Source organism: Thalassophryne amazonica, chromosome 13 (assembly GCF_902500255.1).
Source record: "Thalassophryne amazonica chromosome 13, fThaAma1.1, whole genome shotgun sequence".
Classification (NCBI taxonomy): Eukaryota; Metazoa; Chordata; class Actinopteri; order Batrachoidiformes; family Batrachoididae; genus Thalassophryne; species Thalassophryne amazonica.
The window spans coordinates 40993456-41017990 of NC_047115.1; the positions used below are offsets into that span (position 1 = coordinate 40993456).

At 40.5% G+C, this 24535-nt stretch overlaps 1 protein-coding gene across 4 annotated transcripts in view; it reads right to left on the bottom strand.

Moving 5' to 3' along the window:
* LOC117524015 (Kv channel-interacting protein 2) overlaps nucleotides 1-24535 on the bottom strand; it is a 387777-nt gene that overhangs the window by 82074 nt on the left and 281168 nt on the right. Inside the window, exon 1 of one of the 4 annotated variants that reach the window (XM_034185732.1) lies at nucleotides 5750-6038. The exons of the other annotated variants lie outside the window; for them this stretch is intronic. Within the exon in view, the coding sequence (XP_034041623.1) occupies nucleotides 5750-5855 (106 nt within the window). The 5' untranslated portion in view covers nucleotides 5856-6038. Of the gene's footprint in view, nucleotides 1-5749; nucleotides 6039-24535 lie in introns of those variants that run through there. 4 annotated transcript variants of the gene reach the window in all.

A 24535-nucleotide genomic window follows, 5' to 3' on the forward strand; every position in this document is an offset into this window, starting at 1 on the left:
GGAAGTGATGAGGGTGGACAGGATTGCTAATGAACATATTAGAGGGACAGATCAGGTGGGTCAGTTTGGACAGAAAGTCAAAGAGGTGAGATTGAAATTGTTTGGACATGTGCAGAGGAGGGACCCAGGGTATATAGGGAGAAGGATCCTGAGGATGGAGCCACCAGGCAGGGGGAGAAGAGAGAGGCCAAAGAGGTTTATGGATATGGTGAGGGAGGACAAGCAGGTGGTTGGTGTGACAGAGGAAGATACAGAGAGAGCACAGGGTGAGATGGAAATGATTGATCTGCTGTGGTGACCCCTAAAGGAGCCAAAAGAACAAAAAGAGTTTACTTTAATCTTGTAATAAGTGGTGCTGAAAGTTCTACGGTGTGTTTTAATATGACAAAGTCAAGGCCTAATAACTCCTCATTCGTAATCAATTGGTAGCTTCTTTTTGTTAACATAAAAAGGAAATGTTTGACAGCACTCTGACCAATACTGACTGACCAATACTCAGAACAATGGGAAAGTCCAAGGAACTCAGGGAGGACTAAGAAGGAGAACTGTAGATTTAAACAAGTTGGGAAGGTCTCTTGGAGGCATTTATAAACAACTGCAGATTTAAAGATCATCAGGTCAAACAATTGTACATAAGTACAAGTTAGTCAAATGTGTTGCCACTTTGCCAAGGTCTGGAAGAAGACCCAAAGTGTAATCCTCAGACGAGAGGAAATTGGTTAGGATGTTCACAAACCACTAAGGCTCAGGCCTGCACGAGAAACTACTGGAACACCAGTGTCACTGTCCAAAGCAAAGCAAGTTTTACATCGCCATGGACTGAGAAGGTGCAGACCAAGAAAGAAATACCTGCTCCAAAATCGACACAGTCAGGTTAGACTGAAATTTGCAGCTGCCCACATGGGCAAGGTTTTATGATCAGACAAGACAAAGATTGAGCTATTTGCCCACATTGACAACAGGTAAGTTTGGAGGAGTAAAGGTGAGGCTTTCAAGCCGAAGAACACTGACTGTAACAACTGTCAAGCATGGTGGTGATAGTTTCATGTTCTGGGGCTGTTTTCTGTGAGTGGTACTGGTTCACAAAGTGGATGGAATAATGAAGAAAGTTGACTACCTCCACATTTTTCAACATCATCTCAAATCAACAGCTAGATGGTTGAAACATAGCCACAACTGTTGTTCCAACAGGACAATGATCCCAAACACACATCAAAACTGGTTCTGAGTTAGACAAAGCAGGAATCTGGAATGGCCTTCCCAAAGGCCTGACCCCAATTTTATAGAAAATTTGTGGCGTATGCTTAAAAGACAGGTCTGTGCCAGGAACCCAACCAGTTTAAATGAACTCTACCAATTCTGCCAAGAAGAGACATACAGAATTATGCTATAAGCTTATTGATGGCTACCAAAAATGTCAGGTCTAGGTACAACAAATATTCATGGAGGTGTATGTATATATTTCAATCAATCAATCAACTTTTTTTTTATATAGCGCCAAATCACAACAAACAGTTGCCCCAAGGCGCTCTATATTGTAAGGCAAGGCCATACAATAATTATGAAAAACCCCAACGGTCAAAACGACCCCCTATGAGCAAGCACTTGGCTACAGTGGGAAGGAAAAACTCCCTTTTAACAGGAAGAAACCTCCAGCAGAACCAGGCTCAGGGAGGGGCAGTCTTCTGCTGAGACTGGTTGGGGCTGAGGGAAAGAACCAGGAAAAAGACATGCTGTGGAGGGGGGCAGAGATCGATCACTAATGATTAAATGCAGAGTGATGCATACAGAGCAAAAAGAGAAAGAAACAGTGCATCATGGGAACCCCCCCACAGTCTACGTCTAAAGCAGCATAACCAAGGGATGGTCCAGGGTCACCTGATCCAGCCCTAACTATAAGCCTTAGCGAAAAGGAAAGTTTTAAGCCTAATCTTAAAAGTAGAGAGGGTATCTGTCTCCCTGATCTGAATTGGGAGCTGGTTCCACAGGAGAGGAGCCTGAAAGCTGAAGGCTCTGCCTCCCATTCTACTCTTACAAACCCTAGGAACTACAAGTAAGCCTGCAGTCTGAGAGCGAAGCGCTCTAATGGGGTAATATGGTACTACGAGGTCCCTAAGATAAGATGGGACCTGATTATTCAAAACCTTATAAGTAAGAAGAAGAATTTTAAATTCTATTCTAGAATTAACAGGAAGCCAATGAAGAGAGGCCAACACGGGTGAGATATGCTCTCTCCTGCTAGTCCCCGTCAGTACTCTAGCTGCAGCATTTTGAATCAACTGAAGGCTTTTTAGGGAACTTTTAGGACAACCTGATAATAATGAATTACAATAGTCCAGCCTAGAGGAAATAAATGCATGAATTAGTTTTTCAGCATCACTCTGAGACAAGACCTTTCTGATTTTAGAGATATTGCGTAAATGCAAAAAGGCAGTCCTACATATTTGTTTAATATGCGCTTTGAATGACATATCCTGATCAAAAATGACTCCAAGATTTCTCACAGTATTACTAGAGGTCAGGGAAATGCCATCCAGAGTAAAGATCTGGTTAGACACCATGCTTCTAAGATTTGTGGGGCCAAGTACAATAACTTCAGTTTTATCTGAGTTTAAAAGCAGGAAATTAGAGGTCATCCATGTCTTTATGTCTGTAAGACAATCCTGCAGTTTAGCTAATTGGTGTGTATCCTCTGGCTTCATGGATAGATAAAGCTGGGTATCATCTGCGTAACAATGAAAATTTAAGCAATACCGTCTAATAATACTGCCTAAGGGAAGCATGTATAAAGTGAATAAAATTGGTCCTAGCACAGAACCTTGTGGAACTCCATAATTAACTTTAGTCTGTGAAGAAGATTCCCCATTTACATGAACAAACTGTAATCTATTAGACAAATATGATTCAAACCACCGCAGCGCAGTGCCTTTAATACCTATGACATGCTCTAATCTCTGTAATAAAATTTTATGGTCAACAGTATCAAAAGCAGCACTGAGGTCCAACAGAACAAGCACAGAGATAAGTCCACTGTCCGAAGCCATAAGAAGATCATTTGTAACCTTCACTAATGCTGTTTCTGTACTATGATGAATTCTAAAACCTGACTGAAACTCTTCAAATAGACCATTCCTCTGCAGGTGATCAGTTAGCTGTTTTACAACTACCCTCTCAAGAATCTTTGAGAGAAAAGGAAGGTTGGAGATTGGCCTATAATTAGCTAAGATAGCTGGGTCAAGTGATGGCTTTTTAAGTAATGGTTTAATTACTGCCACCTTAAAAGCCTGTGGTACATAGCCAACTAATAAAGATAGATTGATCATATTTAAGATTGAAGCATTAAATAATGGTAGGACTTCCTTGAGCAGCCTGGCAGGAATGGGGTCTAATAAACATGTTGATGGTTTGGATGAAGTAACTAATGAAAATAACTCAGACAGAACAATCGGAGAGAAAGAGTCTAACCAAATACCGGCATGACTGAAAGCAGCCAAAGATAACGATACATCTTTGGGATGGTTATGAGTAATTTTTTCTCTAATAGTCAAAATTTTGTTAGCAAAGAAAGTCATGAAGTCATTACTAGTTAAAGTTAATGGAATACTCAGCTCAATAGAGCTCTGACTCTTTGTCAGCCTGGCTACAGTGCTGAAAAGAAACCTGGGGTTGTTCTTATTTTCTTCAATTAGTGATGAGTAGAAAGATGTCCTAGCTTTACGGAGGGCTTTTTTATAGAGCAACAAACTCTTTTTCCAGGCTAAGTGAAGATCTTCTAAATTAGTGAGACGCCATTTCCTCTCCAACTTACGGGTTATCTGCTTTAAGCTACGAGTTTGTGAGTTATACCACGGAGTCAGACACTTCTGATTTAAAGCTCTCTTTTTCAGAGGAGCTACAGCATCCAAAGTTGTCTTCAATGAGGATGTAAAACTATTGACGAGATACTCTAACTCCCTTACAGAGTTTAGGTAGCTACTCTGCTCTGTGTTGGTATATGACATTAGAGAACATAAAGAAGGAATCATATCCTTAAACCTAGTTACAGCGCTTTCTGAAAGACTTCTAGTGTAATGAAACTTATTCCCCACTACAGGGTAGTCCATCAGGGTAAATGTAAATGTTATTAAAAAATGATCAGACAGAAGGGAGTTTTCAGGGAATACTGTTAAGTCTTCTATTTCCATACCATAAGTCAGAACAAGATCTAAAATATGATTAAAGTGGTGGGTGGACTCATTTACTTTTTGAGCAAAGCCAATAGAGTCTAATAATAGATTAAATGCAGTGTTGAGGCTGTCATTCTCAGCATCTGTGTGGATGTTAAAATCGCCCAGTATATTTGAGCCTATATGTATAATTTTTACCCTGTCTAGAATAGAAAAGCTCCCAAATAAATTCAAATTTGTCGACCCAGTTCTTATTTTATAAAGTCATTAATGATGTATGCTGTACAATCATCCACCCTGGTAAAGGAACAGTTCAAGGAGTTCATTAAAAAACAAAATTACCATGACATTCATGCCCATGATGAGTGTATGTAAACATCTGACCATATTTATGCAGTTTATCAAGCAAATTGGTTTTATGACAGGTCATTCCAAGCAACGTTTGAGGTTCTTGGTGTCTGAACGATCCTCTCTGTTTACTGGGGGGATGAGTCAGCAAGCTAATCTAAAAGCTGAACACATGCCACACAACGTACATTAGAAGTTATTCATTGTATAAAGAAGGTGGTTGTACTTGACAGCAGTACAATCAAACATCTGAAGACCGTGTTGGTGATTAGTTGGAATTACTTGTTGACTGACCTGTTAGTTGGAATTACTTGTTGACTGACCTGTTAGTTGGAATTACTTGCTGACTGAGACCTGTGAAGCATACTACTCTGAAGGATGGTTTGTTAGATAAAATTCACTTGGAAAAGTGAATTTATGCAGCACTTCAATTCAATGATAATATAACAACGTTAACCCTTGTGATGATGCGGTTTTATTTTGTACGCATCTGCCGTGTTTCCTTAAGTTATTACGCTAGATGCTGGAATTTTACCCGAATGGGTTTAAAAAAGCAAGTTAGGTCTGTGGTGAGGACTGTATTTGTATATTTACTAACATTGACCATAAGTCATTATCTGTGATAAAGGGTCTGAGTAGGATGCCCCGCCTTCCCCTACCATGACATCCCTCATTTTCACCCATCCTTCCCCATAACAGTAGCGCCCAGTTGATGTTGGCCTTGGGCCAGGACTAAACAGATTGTATCTATTTTCAATTTATTTTATCAAAACAACTTTAATGTGCATTAAGTTTGGCCAGCAGAAGAAAGTGAACAATATAGCTAAGTTCCTCCCCTGATATATAGCAGCTCTATACAAATACTGCCAACTAATGAGCACAGCTGACATTCCCTTAGTGAGACAAGCGCCTCCACACAGCACTCAGACTCACTCTGCCCATAGAGTTATCGATTAAAAGGTAAAAGCGCACACACCCCAGGGGCAGGATGGGCGCGGTGGGGGGAGCTTCAGACACAGCTAAAGTTACTGTGGGTGATTCAAAGAGAGAGAGAGGGGAAAGTGCTGCAAGGCCAGCAGTTGCACTGGTAACCCAAACCCTGAGTGAGGACTGCAGCCCGCTCAGGACAAGATGGAAGGGGCTATGCAGATGATCAGCCCGCGGTACCTTTAAAATATCATTTTATGACCACAGTTTTCACTGTCACATAATTATTAAACCACAAAATCCTTTACCTTCCCCACCAACTGGCTCAAACATTCCAAACTGCTCCAGGACTTTGATGAAGAGACCCATGACCACCAGCACAGCGATCATCTCCAAGCCGTCCAGAGTCAACATCTTGAGAGAGCAGTTTCTCTTGTCATTGCCCAATGCTGCACCACCAGACCAGGTGGGGCTCAAGCCAAGTTGAGTTCAGTGAGCAATTCAAAACTGGTCCATCTGCACGCAGATTCAGTTACAGTTTTATCCAATTTGACCCGATGTAGAATTCAGCACTGTGCAAGCAGCTGATTGTTGAACTTTGCTTTACCGCCGTGAACCCCTTTCCAAGATTTCCCAGCCTCAGTCAGCTCTGCTTCATCCTCTGGTGGAGGCCATGCTGCCGGAGCCAAACTCTCCAACAGAGGCGTTCCGACTCCTACAAGATCTGGCTAAAGTTATTTCAAAGAACTGCCCTCTTGTCTTTTTATTCCAGGACCTGTCGAGTGATGGAATCTGGGGATGAGCTGTGGCTGCCAGTCCTTTGGCAGCAGTTGTCAGGAAGCAAAGTGTTTTGAGGGGGAACAGGAGAGAGAGAGTGAGGGAGAGGCGGTAGATACAGAAGGGGAGAGGATCAGTGGGAGATGGCATAGAAAGTGAGAGAGCAAGACAAACCAAAAGAGCATGAGACACACACACATACACACACACACGCACGATGAAAGAAAGACTCTTTGGGAAAGCTGAGGTATGTCCTCCTTCTTCCGTGACATTACCTTCATTGATTTGCCTAATGTGGTTTCCTGGGTAACTGGAAGGCTGCACTTAAAGACAGATTTACTGAATGGAATTTTTTTTTTTTTTTTTATGTGCATGTATATTTTTATTGTGCCAAGATCACTACATCTGTTTTTCTGCCTGTATGCCCATTGAACTCCGAGGTAACAAACTTTTGGATTATGTCAAGACAATTCTTGGTTTGTAAGAAAAACTTAACTGTTGAGACCAAAATGAGGGATGGGGCGTTATTATTTGGATGGAGGTGGGGCAACAGAATTTATAGTAAATAGGGATGGGCCAGTCTGATATCAAAAATCAGTATCTGGTCCAATCAAGGCATTTTTTTTTTTTTAAATCAGTTGGCCTTGGCTTTGTTAATCATGAGTCTTACCCTGTCCATTTGCAATCCAATTCAGAAGTGACATGATGAAAGACGTGTGTGACTTTGAGTCCGGTCTCACGGCCTCTACATATAGTCTAAATTGGTGCTTTAAGGTGCACCAGCTGCTGTCGATGTTTCGAGTTAGCTTCAGGTTGGCCTTGGCTTCAAACTGTCCATTATCATGTCATTTTCACAATTTGCTTCACTCCTTTTAATTTCTGCACTTTAGTCTTTAGTGTTCTCTATTGCTTTGGGAACCTGTTGGCACATTACCGCCACTAACTGCACACTGAGAACTGCTAACTTCTCTTTCATCTTACCAAAAATGTAACAAACATTACTAACCCCTCGTGGTCAGAAGCAAAGCACCATCATCAAGGGTTTGTTTTCGTGCAAATTTGAGGTCAAAATGGGGCAACAACAACAGAGCATGGAAGCTGTGTGAAATAGGACATGTATATGCATTCTTCCTGTCATTTTGCCACATATTTTGGTAAAAAAAAAATGTTATTATTACAAACAGGCTTGCCACTTCCTGGCATAAATTTTATGTATTTACATTAGAATCAATCGCCGAGGGGAAGGCTGTACACGAGGAATAATGCTTAAAATAAAATAAATTTTAAAAATCTGTATTTCGGCAAGGGGGTGTGCAGCCAAAACAAGGTGGCGTGGTGCCCCTATTTCCCGGTTTAGAAAACATCTGATCATCATCACATCCCTCTGTGTTTGAAGTGAACTACTACTACAATGCTGCAATATATGGAACTGATAAGAGCCAATTTGGGACTCATGCTTAAAGTTTGCTAAAAACTCAGTTGTGAAGCATATGACAGACTGACTTTAATGTACTTGCAGTAGCGCCATGTAGATGTATTATCTGGGACAATAGAAATAGGATTAGGACATAGTATCAGCAGATACTCCATATAAAACTATCCAGATCAGGATTAGGGCAGGGTGGACTTTGACCAGGGTATCCCTAGTCCTAGTAGTATGTAAAGCTCTGGTCACACGGCACTAACGAAGGACACAGAAGCCAAAGCGAAACAAGAAATCTGGACTTACGTCATCTTTTGGAAACACTGCTTAACCATCGTCCAGCTGTGTTTCTGTAGCTGGCACTTTGTCAGAATTTTCAAACTGTTGAAAAATGTGAACGAATCCTGATGACAACCTCAATGCATCCGTAATCCGTTTTGCTTTCTGTCTTGACGGTTCCTCATCGATTACGTAGTTCCCGTACCATCAGTTGTCGTCCAACTTCGTCCAACCTCCCAAGTCTGATGTCTTGCACAAACATTGGCGATATCTGAACGGATCAATAATCTGATGAGCTGAACGTGACTCGTCCATGTGCGGGATGAAAAGCAATGTTGTCATACAGAAACAATAGTGGCAACAACGTTTGATCAAGTACTTTAACTATTTACGCATGTTTGCATGCCGTCTCTGGCTGTAACGTGCATGTGCGAGCACACATTCAAACCTGTTGTCAAGGCAACACAATTGCAGGTGGCTCTGGAGAGCACAGACTTGCTGCAGAAATGATCACAGCGTCAAGGCCGCAGTTCGCTTCATTTTTCTTTTGTTAGTTTTGGTTTCTTTTCGGTCTGGTGATGGGAGACATGCTGGCTCATTTGTCCACTTTTTCCTCAAAGATTTGTGGCTTTGTGACTTTTTCCCTTTGTTCAGCTAACGCCGTGTGCCGTGTGACCGGGGCAAAAATGTACAAATTGAGACCGTGAATCAGACATCCCTGTTTCTATTTCTCAACCAAGTGTCAGCTTGTTGTTCATGCTATCCGTCTGTGCCCTTGGACACAGACATCGTCTCAGTCCACCCCGCTGTTAAATGGGTATTGGCCTTCGGTGCTGAATTAACCTGTGATAGACTGGTGTCACATCTGGGGGAGTCACAGACTGTCCTCTACTTCACGCTACAGAATCCAAAGGTAAACACCAGCACTGACGGGCCTGAGGACTTATATAGGACTTCTTTACTTTCACTTGTGAACAAGTTGTTGTGAGTCAGTAGATCTCTGGCTTCCAGACGACAGACAGTTCACCACGTAAAATAAAACTGCTGATTCGCCTGCACATCCTCACAGGCTGTGAGCACTTTGCTCGCTCCCTGTAAACATCGTGACACTTCTTCTCTCTCGTCAGGTCAGGCATCAACAAGACGCAATGCAGCCTGCCGCTGTAAGCCACCATTCGATGCCCTGCGCCTCCCAGCATGACTCCCAAAGTGGGTATCACTTTGCCTTATGCTACAAAAATAACAGAATCTGAAAAAGGTACATTCCATCTTTGTCTTGCTGTCCCACTGTGCTGAGGAAAGACAATGGGGGTTTGACAATTGTGCAGCGTCTGCCTACCGCTCTGCTGTTGTTTCTTTTTGTTGACATTTCTGTTGCTACATTTGAAATCGGACAACAGTGCGGCTCATTACAGGGATTTGTGTCACATAAACAACAATGGCGAGGACTGCGTGGGTCACCTTAGTGTATACGCACACACACAGATGTGATGACACCTAATCTAAGTTGGCATCACTCTTCTCGTATAAAGTGAAAACAAACAAATAGTATGCAGGAGTATTTTTGACAGTAATATATACAAGCTGCATTGAGCCTAAGCTCCGATTCCATGCATGGAAATGGTAAACAATGAAATGTTGAACCGTGCAAGCATAACACAGAGGGAGAGGAAAAAATACGACCGACTTGTTGGCTGAACTCTACTCACTTATTTGTTGAAGAGTTGTCACTGGGAGAGAAATGGCTCGGCAAAGTCAAGAAGCTCTGCAGGGTGGGTGACGTGTAAAGTTTATGCATGGACATTGTGAGCTGCTTGTCCAAACCCAAATAAATGGAGTCATTTATAAGAAGAGCAGTCTTTTCATGGAAAATCATTATCAATGCAACCAGAAAGGGCAGTGCATGGGAAATAATGCCTTTTAAATCAAGTGTGTTTAAAAAAAAATACTCTTTACACATTACTCTTTTGAAAACACTTAAAATACTCACTTAAAATATTCAAGATGCCAACTACAGTAAACTCGCCTAAACGGTCATTGTATAATCGGATATTCACATGCACCAGACAAAACCAAAAGTCCCCATGTTTTTGTATGGTTTTCCATTTAATAAACACTGTATATACCAGATTTTAAGTAACAGATTTTTGTTCACATTGGAGAAAACGTGCCATCCCATCGCAATGCATTTCAATTAAAAACCCCTCACATGTTCCGGACAGAGCACTCAGGACGTGCCCAGTTGCAACAGAGGTATGAAATGAAGTTCAGCCCTGACACTCACCGATTCGAGGAAAGTGGGACTGTATTTGCCTTAATTAAAAGCTTGGGTGTTAATATTTTTCAAACTGTGCTCAGACCTGGCACCTAAACGAGGCAGGCCTTTATTCAATGCCGGTGATTATTAACAAAATGCAGTCATATTACAGTGCTGCCAGCGCTGTAATATGATGTTAAGTTTCACACATATTCCTGGGTGTGACAAACCAAAGACAACCACTTTCAAACAGAGCCCTCTGCATGGCTGCGAACCCCCACCATAGCCCGGGTGAAATGGAGGAGAGCGCAAGGGCTGTGACTGGTCATTTTTCTGCTTTCACTCCTTCCTCTCCCATCATATTTTAAAAGTTTTTTGCAGTCTGCATGCCAATGGCATTTCGATCATGGATCAAATAGAGGAATGTTTGGCAGAAAAGTCCGCAAATATGACCAACTTTACAACACAAAGTCTTAAAACTACAAAGACGCTTAAATGACCTGCAATTCATGGAGAGAAATTGCATGTACCGTAATATTAGTTTGGAGGTTGATGATTGTATAAAGAAGTGGAGCTCATTGAGGGACAAACTGATCCAGAAAAAGCCACTGTTCCTGTGGTGAATTGAATTAAGACACCCACCAACACAACACGCATGTCAGTGTCACTGCATGGCCACGGAGTTATGGAGTTATAGAAGTATAAATCAGGTTTTAGAATTTTAAGGTACCACTCCGCAGCAGACAGAAAAAAAGAGTTACTCAACCAAATGCAATCCTTTTTAATGCACAAAACACCCAGCGCTTATTTAAGGCAGGTGTTTATTTTTTCAGATTAAGTTTTGACCTGCCCATTAAATGAGACAGGCCACTCTTCAAGGTCAGGCGTTTAATCAAGGAAATACGTAAGCCTAATTGGTGCTGGGGATTCCATGTAGATTGTTCAGCACCTCCTGACTGTAACTAATCTGTTACATACATAACTGATTTTCTCCATTTTATAAATCTAGTAGATTTTACTAGTTTTATACATATAACTGATTTCGATTTTAGTGGACAAAATTTGCTGGTCCACCTGAATCCATTATATGTTTTACTGTACCTTGAAAAATGGATGTTATTCTGCCATATTGAATTCCCACAATCCCACCACATTGAGCAATCTGGATGGTCTTGGTGTCCAAAAGTAGGCTTTGACTACCAAGAAGTAAGACTTATACAGGGCCTGAGGCCCATCAAGCTAACGCTTATCCCCTGATATTATGACTTGAAAAGGATGAGCATCTACAGCACCCCCTGAATGGGACACCAGTCCATCACAGGTTACTTCCCCAACCTATTTACAGCTTGTTGGAGTGCAATGATCCAGATGGAATGTCTTATCCAAGTTACAGACAGGTAACATGACTGGGAATCGATTCCAGGTCTACATTTTGGTAATTCAACTCATATCCTACAGACTCACTTGCTTGACTGTCAACTGTCTCCTTATATAGCTTATTTTCAAGGCAGTATGCTTGTCATAAATGGTAAATGGACTGCATTTATATAGCACTTTTCCATCTGCATCAGATACTCAAAGCGCTTCACAATTATGCCTCACATTCACCCCGATGTCAGGGTGCTGCCATCCAAGGCACTCACTACACACCGGGAGCAATAGGGAATTAAAGGCCTTGCCAAGGGCCCTTAGTGATTGTCCAGTCAGGCTGGGATTTGAACCAAGGATCTTCTGGTCTCAAGCCCAACGCTTTAACCACTAGACCATCACCTCCCCTATGCTAAAATAATGCTGCTTGAGTTGGGGAATAGCTTCTGGTGTTCCAAATTTGGATTCTGCATGGTTAAAAATATATGAATCAATGGCAGGATCATTGATATTGGGCACATCTGTGCATATTTATCATCGAAAGAAGAATTGTGAAAAGAGTGGCTCATGGGCATTTTAAGGAGCAATTCTGCCAAATGTCGTGGTTGTACCCTAAGAATATTTGATGGAAAACAGTTACTAAAGTTTTGTATTTTTCACAGGATTTGACTTTTATTTCATTTTAAAACTTTGCTTTCAATCGAGTTTTATTGTTATTTTACGAGTGACAATGAAAACTAATGTGCATCCCTGTGTGTACAAGTAGAGAGTCCATGCATTATAAACCACTGATGGAAGAAGTTATCTAAACTTTGTGTTGATTAAATAGCAGAAAAACTGTGTTTAACTTTAAACCAGGTTGACCAACATCATATAAGTGCTGAAACTAGCAATGACATTTGCACTGAGCCGGTGGAAGACAGGACTCATTATTTAAGAAGAAGATAAAACAGCATAGGCAAGACTGAATCCATAAATAAGTGAAAAACCATGCACCAAATGGCTTCAGCTGGTTCCTGAGTAATCCTAGTAAAAGGCAGAAAGTGTAAAAGCTCAACTTCAAAATTTAATGGATACTTATACCAAGTGTCAGGATTTTTTTTTTTTTTTTTTTTTTTTTTAGTTTTCAAGTAATACTGCTAACAATCAACTCGCTTACTTCAATCAAGAGTCACGGGTTGGGGTCCTGGAGTCTATCCCAGCAGGCTTAGAGCGAACATAGTACATAGTACACCAGCTAACGTTAGCTTATCTAGCTGGCTGTAGCACCGTTTATCGTAGCTTGCAAAATAATTGGTTCTTTTCTGTTTGATAGCCCACAATAATTCATACTTTTGTCCACATTATTTTATATGTATTTGTTAATACCATTATTGTAGGTTTAACTACACTATTATACTTTATACACTAATTACCGTTTTTGTCTATCTTGTTAGCTTGCTAGGTACGGTTGGCTTATTAACGGCTCTTCTAACTAGAACTAGCTTATTTTCGTTATTTACAATTTTATTTTACATGGTGTAGATTTTTAATAATTCATCAGTTTATGTGTTCTTTTTAAAGATATCAACACATAGCACCTTAGTTCTTAGGTTTCCATTTGATAGCATATAGATTATGCTTTTTATTTTCCTATTGTATGCTAGCAGAGTTACTTTAGATAGATAACAATACACATTACATCATAGCTTCTGTTTCTATAATAAAATACCATGACCATGACCAAATTGTCTCCTGTATTAATATTTAGGTTTTAATACCTACTCCTGTATATTATATAGTACCATATTTATTGTATATGCTGTTTATTACCCTTAATATTTAAATATAGTTATATATATGATGTCTTATCTTTCTTATGTCTTATTATTTATTATTATATATACTTTTTTCTTGAGCCGCTTGGGTGGGTAGGGAGCGTTCCCATGGGATAAAAAAGCTTTTCAACCTACCATCCCTGGTTCTCAAGACCAGGCACCTAAGTGGCTATATATATAAATAAACAGTATAAATAGTGTATTGTCATTGTTTGTGTGTGCGTGACTGTGTACAATATAAATCAGAACTGGGTGATCCATATTTTTTACCAAACTAGGTAGAAATATTCCTTGGGAATGTGTCTTTAATTTTGGAGCAGACTGATCAAAAATCAATATCCAACTGATTAAAAATAGAATCTGAAAACTTTTCCAGGATATCTCCACAACTAACAGGGTGATGTAAGTCATCCAAACCTTATTTGACCAGCAAATTGTTTACCATTATGTGGTATTTGATGACATCCTGGATACCTGCAACTAGTAGAGCTACAATAATAATGTCTGGCTTATTGGTCTCTCTGCGTCTCCTCCTTGAAATGACTATGACATACTTACAGTTCAGTATTTTATGCGTGTGTAGGGTATATTTTATCAATTTCATTTTGATTAGTTGTGACACTACGCAACTCAATTTTATTGTGTAGTTTAAAATGTGAAAAAAACTTGCAATGATGAAAATAAAATCACCATTCTAAACTTTTGACTGATTTTTAAATACACAAATCATCACAAACTATTGCCCTCTTGTACATATTTTGTTCCATCTTGTGATACGCAGCCCTATTTTTTTTAAATACACAAATGCAACCATGTGAGTATAGACAGAAGCTGTCAAGTGATCACATTTCATTTGTTTAGAGTTGTTTTCTGACAGACATTATTTATTAACTGCTCACAGAAATGAAAAATAGAAACAACCTGGCTGCCCTTTGCCCACCCCGTTAAGATTTCTTTTTTCTCCTGATGCACCTGCTGAGGAATAAGAAATGACAAAAACAGACAGTGAAGGGACAAGAGAAGGACGAAGTGAAGTGTCTGAGTAACTGAGGTCAGATTCCCCAGTGTTTTGGATTTGCCAAACAACTAGGGAATCTTTATTACCCTTGACCATATTTTCTTCCCAGAGGATTTTTCCACCTCATTCTGCTTGTCAGGATAGAAAATTGGTCCTGTGGATATGGCCACTGCTCATACTAACCCTTGTACATCATCTTCCGCCACTTTTGCTTCAATTCTTTTGCACAAAGATGACATATTTATACTTTCAGGGTCAAGGCCAGCATGATTGTCTTTGGAATGTGAATTTCACAAGTGAAACAGCATAAATCTGAACTGGATCTGTCTATTTACTGTTTGCACCAGTCTATGCTAACAACTGAAAGGAAAACCTTAATACACAAGAAGTACAATTGTTATCACTGCTTTGCTGTGTCATAACACAGCAGAGTGTAAATTATACAAAGAACACCAGTGTCGTCGACCAAACGGTCCCCCTAAAAATCAGTCCACCCTGCCTTCACTGCGCATGCGTCATTAGCCGCAATTTACCGATTATCACATCGTTTCTGCTTAAAACTGCACTCCAGACATCATCTATCTCAGCGACAGATATCTGAAGCTTTGTATAACAGTCATTTCCACATAAATTCAGCATTATTTCATCATATAGACAGAGGAAGAGATGAAAGTGCTGTGGCGACACAAGCTGCTAGCTGATGCGTTCACTGCACATTGGTCATTTCAAAGCCTCACCAAGTAGCGCCTCGTTTCTGCTTAAAACTGTCTAGTTTCTGCTTAAAACTGAATTTAAAGTGATTTAAGAGGTTTTACCTTGTTAATGGTCAATAATCATATCAATCCATTTGATCGCATTGCGTGAAGAGACGCTGTCTCAGACAAGTTGCTGAGCTCCGAAATGATGCATACACAGTGGTGGCAAGTGGACAATTTTTTAAGGGCGGACCGTTCAGTCTGTAACACCGGGTTGCCTACATGTCAGGGTGTGTTTTAGAGAACATGCATCAAGGCAAACATTAGCTTTTGCTAGCTAACCTAGAATTGGAGAGCTAAAATGTTACTTAAGGCATAAGTTAGAAACTAGCTAAAATTAGCATTAATCTGAAGACTCCTGACAGTCTATACGTATTTAAAAAAGACGCACAGCTACTTATGTGAACCTACTCCTTTGGCTTGTGTCATATGTAGCGGCTGTAATCTGCACTGTGTTGTGTTCTTTCACTCCTCCCATTCACACCTCTCAGGGTGCAAATCATGTTCCTTGGCATGAGAGGTGGACTCTCTAACTGTTATGTGTCGGACGCAGCTCGGAGAACCGACCAGCGTTTGAAGGACCCAGTATGAAATAAGCAGAGCACGGTACAAAGGCTAACTGAATTTATACATAACAGTGATAATATAACAAAAAGGTGCGGCCTGGCGTGGTGCGCTCCCAGCAGCGCTAACGGTCCGGAGCCAGAAAGCTGTTTCGGACCCAAGGACCCCGCCGACACCCCCCAGGTGGCCGCAACAACCGAGTCTGTGAAAGAAGGAACCATTATGTGAGTCCACACTCTACACACAGAACACTTAAAGGTGTACAAACAGCAAACACTTCCTGGCTTGATTACTGATCAGCTTCCCAACCTGCAGGCATGGAACATCCAGTTCACAAAACTCCACCGCAGTGGAAGCTGATACATGACTAACAAACAGCTCAATACAATAAGGTGTGAGGGACACCACATTTACTGACTGTATAACTGTTAGTCACAAAATCTAACGTACCTCAGGAAGTGTGCTGACGAGCGTGAGACCTCACCCCCCTCCTCTTTCACAGACTGTGCATCAAACCTGGATGTTCTCAGCATCCGCTGTTGATGAGATGGCTCCGAGACGACGATCTCACCCGTCTGGTCACAAGGTCGAGTCTCTGGCAAATACACACTGTGCACTCCAGTCTTAAATGCCAACATGTTCCAATCCATCCAGATGCACCACAGCTGTGAGTCCTGACGAGTCGCAGGTGATCAGGGTGAGGTCCTGACAGCCTCAGCAACACAGCCACTCAGTCCCAAACGCAAGCCACCTGGGAGGAAACCAAAAGACAAACAAACCGGCAGCCAGGCCCCCCCAGCCATATAACACTAACCAGAAGGCCAAAACCCAGGGCTCTGGCCTTGTGGCCAGAGAATCTTTTTAGCTGTCAGGGAGTGAGGTTTACTTACTACTTATGAACAGCGACTCCTTTTGGCCTCTTTATATTCACCCCATAAAATTCACACTAATCCGGGTCACGGCACCATTGTAGCGGCTGTAATCTGCATTGTGTTCTTTGACTCCTCCCATTCACTGAACTCACATTTCTTGGCATGGGAGGTGGACTCTGTAATCAGAAGGCCAAAACCCAGAATCCTTTTAGCTGTGGGAAGTGAGATTTACTGACTACTTATGCACAGCGACTCCTGCTGGTCTCCATTATACATACAAGCTGGCTTGAACCATTGGTGGTGATGGGAGTGAGGGAGACAGTGAAGAGGTTCATTTTAGGTCCTGCCCAGACTTAGATATTTTGAAAAACATGGATTTTGTCAATACGCAAACTGCATTTTAGGTCACTGAAAATGGAAGTTTGCAAAGTTTTGGTCTTGTAACATTAGAGTGTACACCTTTATCTCCTTTGTATGATATCAAGCTGTGTGAGGTTGTCTATTGTTTGGATGAGGTGATTTTATGAAATGGTAGAAGTAGCTAAAATAGTTACTTTTCATGTTGCTATCCAGCTTGTTTACTTGCCAACATCTACACACATTACTGGCAATCTATGCAGAGAAACAGGCTTCAGAGTGAGGTCCGGACATTGGCGCACGACTCATCACCATCAATGTCATCACCGGTTTTGGACCAGACCTAGTCAGAACTCTGGCTGGTGGGAGAACTTGAAAAACAAGCTAGTCTCTTCTAGGTAGGTATGAGCTAGACAGCAGTTAACAATGTGTTTAACTTTTTCATGTGGATGGAGATATTTTCTTGAAAACATTGCTTGTGTGGATGGGATTTTTTTTTTTTTTTTTTTTTTGAAAAACAAAGGCAGATAATCCAAATTTTCAAAAATACCTGTTTACGTGTGGTTAGGCTAAGCTTAAGAAATGGTATAGAACTTTATGGTAACTGTAATATTTACAATTATAGGTAAGAAAGATAAATTAAGGTCTCTACCTCTCTTTTTCGGGGGGGGGTTCCCCAAGTCTTAGTTAAAGGTGGAGACTGTGGATAACGAAACATGAACATACAAAAAGTGCACAGCTTTGTGCAGACTATGTGACATTAAAAGTAGAGAATGGATGAAGAAAGCCTTGAGGTAGCGCTCGTGAATCATTCACACGGTCGCGTTAGTATCTGACATTAACGATGCCCTAAAGAGGAACAAGAAACTACACACAAACCGCGATATCATACACGTGTGATATGACTTGTGCCACAGTGAACAAGAACACAATCTGAGTCAGTCAGTTCGAAACAAATCACAAATCATTCTATTTTGTCTCTCTTTCTCCTCGTGCTCGTATTGATTTTTCCAAATTTCTGCTGCTGCTAAATATACTGTAAGAGCTGGCCGGAGATGTGAGTACTAAAAGAAATCAGGGGGCCTAATGGTGTTCACATTTGTGCTGATGTGCTCATAGGTTTTTATGATAAACTAAGGAGAATGCTCTTATCGTGTCTTTTATTTTCATATTTATGCACTGTTTGTGAGACTGTGGGCCTCGAGAAATTCTTATGAATCACTGGTGTGACATTTAAGGGACCAAATGAGGTAAAATAAAGACTGATTAACACAGATAGATTTGTACTGCATATCGTACACAGGCAGCTCTAAGGTCTGACTTGATAGGGCTGGAGCCCCCCTGCAAAAAATTGTTTCACTATAACTTCACTAGGATGTTAAAAATCCTGTTTTTAAGCCTTTGTTTCCCACCACTGCCACTATTCTACAACAGATCTGGTCCTACACCAGCCAACTTTCCATGGTGCACTGTAAGAACTAAAACGTGAATTTAATTGATAAATTTAAGGTAGCTTTTTCCACATAACATTGTCAATTAAGTGCAAAACAATATTGTAGTTGAAATTATTACTTACATCCCTAAAATTAACAATAGCAAGTATATGAAAATAATAGTATTAATTACATTTAAAACCCCTGTGTTTCATTGCTTAGAGTGTGCTATGGGATATTGTTTATACATGGAACAAATATCAACTGAAGCCCCTTTCACACAGTTCTGCGTGGAGTTGCACTGTGCTGCGTATCTAGTACGCAGGAATGGCTGCATAGGTTGCACACGGGGGGATCCTTGCGTGCAGGGGGGAGAAGCTCTGCCTGGACACACAGAGGATTTTGTTACATTGGAAAAAGTCAGAATACATTTCCAGGAATTAATGGACTTTATTTAACATGCGACAATCTTAAGAGAACTTAGAGGTGAAGGAAAGCTGCAGGGCTGCATCGTGTGCACAAGCCAGTGCACTTGGGATGTCGGTCCAAAGCCTAAATGAGTAGGGTTTTGCTTTAGGAAGGGCATCCGGTACATATTTTGCCAAACCAAACATGCAGAACCTGGTAAACATGAGAAAACAGAAAGACAGCAATGCGGCATTCTGAAAAAAAAAAAAAAAAGAACAGCCCTAGATAAAGGGAAGCAGACCCTGTCTTTTCTAAATTTGCATTTGCGTTCTGTCAGAAAGTATAATTTTAAGGTTATGATTTTTATTTTTCTGAGTTTTGTTCTGTTATGCGTGAAGTAACGTGTAGTAGGCACTTGAAGTTTTCTTTAATACATATTTGCTGTAAGTCTTGTTGCCCCTCTGAAAAAAAAAAATCCCTGTAAAACTGCCAGTGAACACAAAAGTTCTGTGAGAACATAATAATTAAACTGACTATTGATTTTTGCAGGTTACCTTCTGTAATCCACACGAGGTGCTAACTGGAAAACATGACTGCTGATCTCTATGACTAGAAAGCTCGACTGTATGCTCGAAGTGTGAAACATCATAAATAACTTAATCATCAACGACCTCTAATCACAATGGGGTTTGTGCGGATGGGAGCCTATCCTACACAAACTGAACAAGGTGACAAGCTGCTCACCAACAACACTGATTTAGGGTCACTGCAGTCACTGAATTATTCAGAGTCCTGCAGCTCTTTCAGTTTTACTGTATAGTTCTCACCTACGAGAGCAACACAATGTTTTGGTAGCAGGTCTTTCTGGAGAATCCTTGTATACAACTGGAAAGTGTTTGTGTTATATGACGACTTGCCAAACTGTGACTGTCTAGCGTTGGGACCAGGAGGCAGAGCTGTGGTCTATTACACCTCTCTGCAGCTTCTCTCCCCCTGCCATCCCCTTATTACCCCATCCCCGTAGAGACGGTGCCTGCTCCCAAGACCACCAATAACTAGCAAAAATCTATTAAGCATAAAAATTCAAAAAGAAAAAATAATATAGCACCTTCAATTGCACCACAGACTAAAACAGTTAAATGTGGTCTATTAAACATTAGGTCTCTTTCTTCTAAGTCCCTGTTGGTTAAATGATATAATAATTGATCAACGTATTGATTTATTCTGCCTAACAGAAACTTGGTTACAGCAGGATGAATATGTTAGTTTAAATGAGTCAACACCCCCGAGTCACAACTAACTGTCAGAATGCTCGTAGCACGGGCCGGGGCGGAGGATTAGCAGCAATCTTCCATTCCAGCTTATTAATTATCAAAAACCTAGACAGAGCTTTATTCATTTGAAAGCTTGTCTCTTAGTCTTGTCCATCCAAATTGGAAGTCCCAAAAACCAGTTTTATTTGTTATTATCTATCGTCCACCTGTTCGTTACTGTGAAGTTTCTCTGTGAATTTTCAGACCTTTTGTCTGACTTAGTGCTTAGCTCAGATAAGATAATTATAGTGGGCGATTTTAACATCCACACAGATGCTGAGAATGACAGCCTCAACACTGCATTTAATCTATATTAGACTCTATCGGCTTGCTCAAAAGTAAATTGAGTCCACCCACCACTTTAATCATATTTTAGATCTTGTTCTGACTATGGTAGGAAATAGAAGACTTAACAGTATTCCCTGAAAACTCCCTTTTGTCTGATCATTTTTAATAACATTTACATTACCCTGATGGACTACCTGCAGTGGGGAATAAGTTCATTACACTAGAAGTCTTTCAGAAAGCGCTGTAACTAGGTTTAAGGATATGATTCCTTCTTATGTTCTCTAATGTCATATACCAACACAGAGCAGAGTAGCTACCTAAACTCTGTAAGGGAGTTAGAGTATCTTGTCAATAGTTTTACATCCTCATTGAAGACAACTTTGGATGCGGTAGCTCCTCTGAAAAAGAGAGCTTTAAATCAGAAGTGTCTGACTCCGTGGTATAACTCACAAACTCGTAGCTTAAAGCAGATAACCCGTAAGTTGGAGAGGGAAATGGCGTCTCACTAATTTAGAAGATCTTCACTTAGCCTGGAAAAAGAGTTTGGTTGCTCTATAAGAAAGCCCTTCGTGAAGCTAGGACATCTTTCTACTCATCACTAATTGAAGAAAATACGAACAACCCCAGGTTTCTTTCAGCACTGTAGCCAGGCTGACAAAGAGTCAGAGCTCTATTGAGCTGAGTATTCCATTAACTTTAACTAGTAATGACTTCATGACTTTCTTTGCTAACAAAATTTTGACTATTAGAGAAAAAATACTCATAACCATCCCAAAGATGTATCGTTATCTTTGGCTGCTTTCCGTGATGCCGGTATTTGGTTAGACTCTTTCTCTCCGATTGTTCTGTCTGAGTTATTTTCATTAGTTACTTCATCCAAACCATCAACATGCTTATTAGACCCCATTCCTGCCAGGCTGCTCAAGGAAGTCCTACCATTATTAATGCTTCAATCTTAAATATGATCAATCTATCTTTGTTAGGTGGTTATGTACCACAGGCCTTTAAGGTGGCAGTAATTAACACCATTACTTAAAAATCCATCACTTGACCCAGCTATCTTAGCTAATTATAGGCCAATCTCCAACCTTCCTTTTCTCTCAAAGATTCTTGAGAGGGTAGTTGTAAAACAGCTAACTGATCACCTGCAGAGGAATGGTCTATTTGAAGAGTTTCAGTCAGGTTTTAGAATTCATCATAGTACAGAAACAGCATTAGTGAAGGTTACAAATGATCTTCTTATGGCTTCGTACAGTTGGACTTATCTCTGTGCTTGTTCTGTTGGACCTCAGTGCTGCTTGTTGATACTGTTGACCCATAAATTTGATTACAGAGATTAGAGCATGTCATAGGTATTAAAGGCATTGCGCTGCGGTGGTTTGAATCATATTTGTCTAATAGATTACAGTTTGTTCATGTAAATGGGGAATCTTCTTCACAGACTAAAGTTAATTATGGAGTTCCACAAGGTTCTGTGCTAGGACCAATTTTATTCACTTTATACATGCTTCCCTTGGGCAGTATTATTAGACGGTAGTGCTTAAAATTTTCAATTGTTACGCAGATGATACCCAGCTTTATCTATCCATGAAGCCAGAGATACGCACCAATTAGCTAAACTGCAGGATTGTCTTACAGACATAAAGACATGGATGACCTCTAATTTCCTGCTTTTAAACTCAGATAAAACTGAAGTTATTGTACTTGGCCCCACAAATCTTAGAAGCATGGTGTCTAAACCAGATCGTTACTCTGGATGGCATTTCCCTGATCTCTAGTAATACTGTGAGAAATCTTGGAGTTATTTTTGATCAGGATATGTCATTCAAAGCGCATATTAAACAAATATGTAGGACTGCCTTTTTGCATTTACGCAATATCTCTAAAATCAGAAAGGTCTTGTCTCAGAGTGATGCTGAAAAACTAATTCATGCATTTGTTTCCTCTAGGCTGGACTATTGTAATTCATTATTATCAGGTTGTCCTAAAAGTTCCCTAAAAAGCCTTCAGTTGGTTCAGAATGCTGCAGCTAGAGTACTGACGGGGACTAGCAGGAGAGAGCATATCTCACCCGTGTTGGCCTCCCTTCATTGGCTTCCTGTTAATGCTAGAATAGAATTTAAAATTCTTCTTCTTACTAAGGTTTTGAATAATCAGGTCCCATCTTATCTTAGGGACCTCATAGTACCATATTACCCCATTAGAGCGCTTCGCTCTCAGACTGCGGGCTTACTTGTAGTTCCTAGGGTTTGTAAGAGTAGAATGGGAGGCAGAGCCTTCAGCTTTCAGGCTCCTCTCCTGTGGAACCAGCTCCCAATTCAGATCAGGGAGACAGATACCCTCTCTACTTTTAAGATTAGGCTTAAAACTTTCCTTTTCGCTAAGGCTTATAGTTAGGGCTGGATCGGGTGACCCTGGACCATCCCTTGGTTATGTTGCTTTAGACGTAGACTGTGTTTCATAATTATTGTATGGCCTTGCCTTGCAATGTGGAGCGCCTTGGGGCAACTGTTTGTTGTGATTTGGCGCTATACAAGAAAAAAGTTGATTGATTGATTGATTGCTTAAGGAGATCTGGGTGAGGCTGATGACATGCATCATGGAGGAGCATTACTCATAACACTATGGCTATGGGGTGCGTTTTCTCCAAGTATGATGATGATCTGTTGTGATAACACCACTAACTGGACCAGGAGCCAGTTCTTCAAAAAATGTAATCTAGATAAAAGTGATCTGACTGGGCCATTCATAAGAACAAAGACATTCTGTAATCAGACTAAATGGACTGCATTTATGTAGTGCTTTTCCATCTCTACCAGAAGCTCAAAGCACTTTATAATGATGCATCACATTCACACACACATATCAATGTCAGGGTGTTGCAATGCAAGGCGCTCACTACACATTGGGAGCAATTTGGGGATTAAGGAACTTGCCAAACTTGCCCTTAATGATTTTCCAGCCAGACGGGGGTTTGAACTGAGGATCCTCTGGTCTCAAGCCCACTGCAATAGATCACATAATCTCGTCTTTGTCTTGGTTTGTGTTCAAAGTATTTAGGTAGGATCGAGATACATTTGATCCAAAAAGATATATTACTCTGATCCCAGGAGAAGGGTTGATTCCATGTGGATTTCAGGAAGAAAATACAATAAAACTAACTTAATCCTGGTCAAATGATACATTAACAATACACAGCCCAGGCTGTGGTCATGATAGCAAGTACACAAGTAAGTACATAATTAAATAAAATTTATTGACAGAGCATCTTTCAAGAACAGCTGTCTCATAATCAAAACAAAAAACCAAGCCTGAAAAAGTGAGTCTTAAGGTTCTTTTGTTAAGGTATTCACACTGATTTAAGTCCGTGGAAGAATGTTCCACAGTTTAGGATCACCAACCTCTTGGAGACTGGTGTCACATGGGATCTTGTAAAAGGACACTAGCAGCGTATCTTGGACATAAACGCCTTGGTACAACATTACATACAACCCCTGGCAAAAATTATGGAATCACCGGCCTCGGAGGATGTTCATTCAGTTGTTTAATTTTGTAAAAAAAAAAAAACAGATCACAGATATGACACAAAACTAAAGTCATTTCAAATGGCAACTTTCTGGCTTTAAGAAACACTATAAGAAATCAGGAAAAAAAAATTGTGGCAGTCAGTAACGGTTACTTTTTTAGACCAAGCAAAGGGATAAAAATAAGGACTCACTCAATTCTGAGGAATAAATTATGGAATCACCCTGTAAATTTTCATCCCCAAAAGTAACACCTGCATCAAATCAGATCTGCTCATTAGTCTGCATCTAAAAAGGAGTGATCACACCTTGGAGAGCTGTTGCACCAAGTGGACTGACATGAATCATGGCTCCACACAAGAGATGTCAATTGAAACAAAGGAGAGGATTATCAAGCTCTTAAAAGAGGGTAAATCATCACCCAATGTTGCAAAAGATGTTGGTTGTTCACAGTCAGCTGTGTCTAAACTCTGGACCAAATACAAACAACATGGGAAGGTTGTTAAAGGCAAACATACTGGTAGACCAAGGAAGACATCAAAGCGTCAAGACAGAAAACTTAAAGCAATATGTCTCAAAAATCGAAAATGCACAACAAAACAAATGAGGAACGAATGGGAGGAAACTGGAGTCAACGTCTG